Consider the following 6,070-nt stretch of genomic DNA (forward strand, 5'->3'; position numbering starts at 1 on the left):
AAAAAAAAAAAAAAAAAAGTTCACCAGGATCCAGGATTGAAAACTATTTCTTAAATCCTAGACAGAATCCCAACATTCCACAAGTAAGACCTGGGGATCTCCCTTAGGAACAGATGCACAGAATGGTTTTGATTATTTCTTAGAGCAGTCTGCTATTTCTGTCTTTTGAATAATTCTTTTCATGCATTTTCTTACAGATATGAACAGGACCTTTCCTGACAATGTAAAATTCCAAAAAACTGCAGATCCCTGTTTACAGAAAACCCTGTACAATGTGCTTTTGGCATATGGGCATCATAACCAAGGTGTGGGATACTGCCAGGTGAGCATGTTAGGAACCCTCTAAATTAGTATGCAGTAGATGGAAAGGTGAAAGTAATGGGTACCCCACAAATTTACAACAGTGATACCCTCTAGGAATAAGTTAAATATTTTTTTCCAATCTAATTCATAAACTCCCTATGTCATAATACCTTAAAAAAAAAAAAAAAAAGACTGGCTTTGAATATTTTCTAGTGAGAAAAGCAGTGGGACATCTATTTAACAATAACTTTTGGTGTCAAGGTGGTAGTTAGATGGGGTGAGGGTGGAAAGTTGGGAAACAGGAAGTAAATTAATGAATACAGTATTTATTTGACTACAAAGGTAATCAGAGCCTGAATTGCCTTAGTGCAAATGGTATGTTTGTGTTATGGGGTGATCTTCTGTGAAATTCAAGATAGGGGGTTCAACATGCTTCATTACTTACCAGCTTAATTCGGTCTCGCTTTTGATTTGCAACCTTGTGAGGTTGGAAAAAATAATTTCCTTTTAGTTTATGAAATGGTCTCAGTTTAAGAGCATAACAGAGAAAACCTAAAAGAGCCTCTAATGAGGGATGTCAGAAGCCATACATATTCTCTTTATGGTGCACGTGCATTTGACTGCTTGGACTTAGTGCTTGATGCTGCTGTTGCAGTTTTCTGTGCTCACTAGAGAGCAAGGGGGGACCACCTGTGAGCAGGAGGCAGCTGTTTGGCAGGGGCTTGCCCACACAGACTTTGAGGATTCCTGGCAGGGCTCTGGGCTGCAGAAGGGCTTGCCTCTGTGAATGCTTTCAGGAGAGCACTCCCTGCTTTTTATCCAGAATGAAAGCAACAGATGATAACCTGTCCCATGGTTGCAGTATCAAGCTTCATGGCTGTCACGGGATTTGGAAAGCCGCTTTTCTTGCTTTTGAAGCCACATACTCTTAGAAGCAGCCAGCCTGTATAAAGGTTTCATAAGAGGGCAGGGAATGAAATCAATCCGTGGTGACAGGTAGTTTAAATCTGACGTTCATGTGTGGATGATGGCTCCAGAGACTTAATATAAAAGACCAGAGAGCCAAAAGTACTTGGCTCATTAAATAAAATTTGAATAAACTTTGTGCACAATTTGGTTTGCTTTGGCAACTTGAGTTTTTGTTTGGTACTCATTATAACTCTTTGGTGCAAGCAAAAGAAGTGGGTCCCAGTGATAAAAGAAGGGAAAATGCAGGCAAGGAGTAAAGCAAATCGTTTTGAAAAAAGCAGCAGCAGAGAAATGTGATAGAGACTCATCGCTGTACTAAATAATTCATCAGGTTATATTATTACATTACTCTGTTACATGTAGGTGGTGTCTGCATAATGATGAAGCCAGGATAGGTCTATTCTTCTCAGACAGAATTTCTGTTACTCTTGGTTTTTATTGCTGTTAATTTATTATTCAGAAGCAAGGAAGAAGTCATTAAATAGATGTTTTTACTGCTTTTCTCACTGGGAAATATTTAAAGCCATAACATTTTTTTTTTAAGGCATATGACTTAGAAAGTTTTTAAATTGGGTTGGTAAAGAATACGAATTGGGAAGGCAGAATGGCCTACAACCTGTGTTTAGATTATTTCACTTACTGTTCTTTTTGGTTTTTAAAATAGTTTTTTTTTAATTGTTGTAAATGCATATACACCTACTCCTCACTTAACCTGCTATTTCATTATCCAACAATAGTACAAAAATCTACCAAACACACTGCTATCAAGTCGTTTCCAAGTATGGCGACCCTCATTGGATTTCCAAGGTGGTAAATCTTTACAGAAGTAGATTGTCCCATCTTCCTTCTGCAGAGTGGCTGGCAGTTTTGAACTGCAAGCCTTCTGGTTAGCAGTCACATACATTAGGCACTGTGCCACCAGAACTCCTTAAAAATCTACCATCTGACTATATTATATACCAGCGACATACATCTGACAGTAATGAATACTAAGGCGCAAAGCTGTGATGCTGGCTGTGATGGTTAAGGTTATGTGTCAAGATGACTGGGCTGTGATTCTCAATGGTTTGACAGTTATGCAATGATGTAATTTGGCAGTTATGTAGTGATGTAGTCATCCTCCATTTTGTGATCTGATGTGGTCATCCTCCATTTTCGCATAATGCTGATTTTCACATAGTGACTTGGTCTTTGGAATGTAACCATGTCAGTGTGAGGATTGGGTATATAATATATTTGCAAATTCAGCAATAAAATAGCTTTTTTTTTTTTTTTTTAAACTCTCATTATTTTAAATATTACCAGGATTCTAAAAGCTCTGCTGGTTTTGTTCATGTGTATATGTATACTTGATAGCAATGGGTTGGTTTGTTTGGTTTTATGCACTTGTAGATGTGCAGGCGTATGTATGGAGTCATAGTGTATATACTGTTTTTATACTGCTTTTCATACTCAAGATGACTGCATATATGCATGTCCATGATTCAGCACCACATGCTTGTCATTGGTGATAGTGATGCTGTCATCTTCCAGCTCTCGTTTGCATCATTTGCTCATTGGTGTCTGTTCTCAGTTACAGAAATTTACTTGTCTTTTGCCTTCACTGGTAGCAATAAAATAGTTGTCTATACAGATTGCTTTTGTTTATTTTATTTTTATTTTGGCAGTGTTTCCTCCCCTCCCCACCCACCCCGGTAACCAACATAGAAAGTTTCCTTCTGTATATAAACCTTCCCTTGACTTTTTACAATAATGAACTAATACAATATTTGTCCTTCTGTGATTGACTTATTTCACTCAGCATAACATCCTCCAAGTTCATCCACATTCTGTGGTGTTTTGCAGATTCTACACTATTCTTTAGTGTTGCATATTCCATTGTGTGTTGCTTTTGTTTCTTGAGTCACATTTTCAAGTGGAATTGCAGGGTCAAGGAATGTGAAAGGCTGTGTGTGCATGTGTATACATGAATGTGCTTTAGCTCTTGATATACATTACTACATTGGTTTCCATATTAAAATAATGTATAGTATTGCCAGCAGCATGTAGGAATATTGGTTTTATGCAGCTTATTCTTCTAAATTTTGTATCATGTTAATTTATCTTACTGGTTTATAAAACTGAGGTTTTATTTCCTTTATTACTAGAGAAATACATATTTGTTTTACAAAATACAGGCGGGGAAAAAAAGCTACCTGAAATCCAGTTACCCAGAAATGAACACTAGCTCACTGTTATAAAGCCTTTTTCCCCAGGCCTAGCTGTTTCTCTCAAGAGTTTCTTATATTTAATGTATGTACCATGAGTTTTCTAAAACAGTCTCTATCACAAAATTTTCTTAATATTTCCATGTGTCACATCATATTCTTTACTGTTTTTATTAAATGTGATCATTGACGTAGTTTACCTTCTGAATACTTTTATACTATTAGTAGAAACCCAACCCAGCCCAACCCACTGCTATTGTGTCAATTCCAACTTATAGTGACCCCAGTTGGGTTTTCAAGACTGTAAATGTTTATGGAAGTAGATTACCTTTCTTCCTCCTGTGGAAGAGCTAGTGGGTTTGAACTACTCACCTTCTGGGTGGCAGCCAAATGCCTTACGCACTGTACCACCAGACCTTTAATTATTTTCGAAATCAAAGGTAAATTATATTATCACAAGATTACTAGTAGTTGAAGAGATATTCATTGATTTTAGTATTCTAAAGCAGTATTCAGTAGAGTTTCATTGAAATTTTTCCATTTTGTTCATTTTCAGGTAGGCTTAAAAACATTACTACATGACAGATCCTTAGTATCTAAAGTTCTTCTAAACATTCTAGAATGTGCAAGTTTTAGGGATTGAGTAAAAGAAATTAGAACTTAGTTAGCAGCCAACCATGACAGAATCAGCTCAATATGAATTTCTGTTTCTCACTTTTCTCATTTCAGGGAATGAATTTTATAGCAGGATATCTGATTCTTATAACAAAGAATGAAGAAGAATCTTTTTGGCTATTAGATGCTCTTGTTGGAAGAATATTACCTGGTATGTTGGAAATTCCTACTGCATGCCTTATTCTGTTTCTGGTATTATTGAAATGATTCTGCTGACAAAGCAAGAATTAATTGAAACATAATTGAATTGTTTGGGAGTTGAGGTTAAAAATTCTTTTGTAGTTGAGTGAAAGAGAAGTAAAATATTTAGGTAGATTGACCTCAGCTAGAGCAGTTGGGCATTTCTGGACCCTGTGGACTTTTCTTCTCTTCCATGATAGAGCTTAAATGCAGCTGAGACTATATGTTTGGCTCATCTGTTACTCATTCTGTGCCCTTTTATATCAAGATTTGTAGGGGCACATGGCAATTATATTAAGAACTGTTTCACTCCAGGTTGCAAAATCTTAGATGTTAATTTGGTTTGGGGTATGTATTTGTTATTTTGTTTGTGAATACTAGTAAGAGCACAATAATTATCAGCTATTATTATTGATATTTAAGGGCAAAGTTGCTCTCTTTATATAGTTCTTCTTTTCTGTTTATTAATAAGTAAATTTACCTCCAATTATAGCAAGGTATGTGGAAGCTCTGGTGGTGTAGTGCCTAAGGCATTTGACTGCTAACCAGAAGGCTGGTGGTTCAAATCTACTAGCCACTCCTCGGAAGGAAGATTGGGCAATGTACTTCCATAGTGATACTGCCTCAGAAACCCAAGGAGGGGTTGCTGAGTCAGATCTGACTCTATGGCAGTGAGTTTGGTGTTTTTCTATAACAAGGTATAATGTAGATAATGAAGTGTAATATATAATCACATTAGGAATCAAAAGGTAGAAACAGCCTAAATACTCATCAACAGATGAATGAACAAACAAAATGTGATACATACATACAGTGGAATATTACTCAGCCAGTAGAAGAAATGAAGTCTTGATACATGCTACAGTAGGGATGGAGCTGGAAGACACCACGCTGAGTGAAATAAATCAGTCACAGAAGGACAAATAGTATATGACCTCACTTAAAATATAAAAAGATAAGAAAAGGCAAATGTCTAGAGAACAAATTTTATTAGTGTTTACCAGGGGCAGGAAGGTGGTAAAAATGAGGGGTAAATGGTAATGGAAAAAATGCATTGATTAAAAGTAGGGTTGCACAACTGATTGTTGTAATTACTGGCAATAAGTTGTACACCTCTAAAAGTTAAACTCATGAAAGTTGGTGATAGATGTATTCACAACAATGACCACACACAAAAAAGAGAGTGAGAGAGTAGCAGCTGAGGCTGATTATGTGCAACCAAAAACCTCACGGGGTTTGGTTCCTTGGTTTAGAGATTTAGGGTCATGCTTTTGTGGGACATCCTAGTTACTTGGCCTAATAGTGTGTTTAGTGCTTGTGTTCTTCCTCCTAGTTTGCTGTGTAGTGCTAGGGTCTTAAAAACTTGTAAGTGGCCATACAAGGCACAACAATTACTTGTTATTTACCTGGAGCAACAGAGGAAGAAGGAGAGTCAGGAATAGGAGGAGGATATGGGATATGTGGCTAATTGCCTTCATGAACTACTACCTCTTTTGCCATGAGGCCAGAAGAACTGGATGGTGCCCAGCCACCCATTACTGAACATTTTGGTCAAAGATTCTGTAGACGAACTCTGATCAAAAGGTGGACAATGCAGAACAGAACTTCAAATCCTGATGGACTCGAGACGTTGTGGAGCCAAGGGGGCTGGATGAACCCCTGAAACTATTGCCCTGAGCTAAACTTTAAAGGAGCTCTGGTAGCATAGTGGCTAAGACACTTGCCTGCTAACCAGA

At 37.2% G+C, this 6,070-nt stretch overlaps 1 protein-coding gene across 1 annotated transcript in view; it reads left to right on the forward strand.

Moving 5' to 3' along the window:
* The window catches only part of GRTP1 (growth hormone regulated TBC protein 1), a 125,420-nt gene that overhangs the window by 31,162 nt on the left and 88,188 nt on the right, over positions 1-6,070 (forward strand). Inside the window, exons 4-5 of the mRNA XM_007942407.1 lie at positions 198-322; positions 4,209-4,305. Coding sequence (XP_007940598.1) covers positions 198-322; positions 4,209-4,305 — 222 coding nt within the window. The remainder of the gene's footprint in view (positions 1-197; positions 323-4,208; positions 4,306-6,070) is intronic.

Source organism: Orycteropus afer, unplaced genomic scaffold (genome assembly GCF_000298275.1).
Source record: "Orycteropus afer afer isolate SDZICR_OR568_19922 unplaced genomic scaffold, OryAfe1.0 scaffold00089, whole genome shotgun sequence".
In the NCBI taxonomy this organism is placed as follows: Eukaryota; Metazoa; Chordata; class Mammalia; order Tubulidentata; family Orycteropodidae; genus Orycteropus; species Orycteropus afer.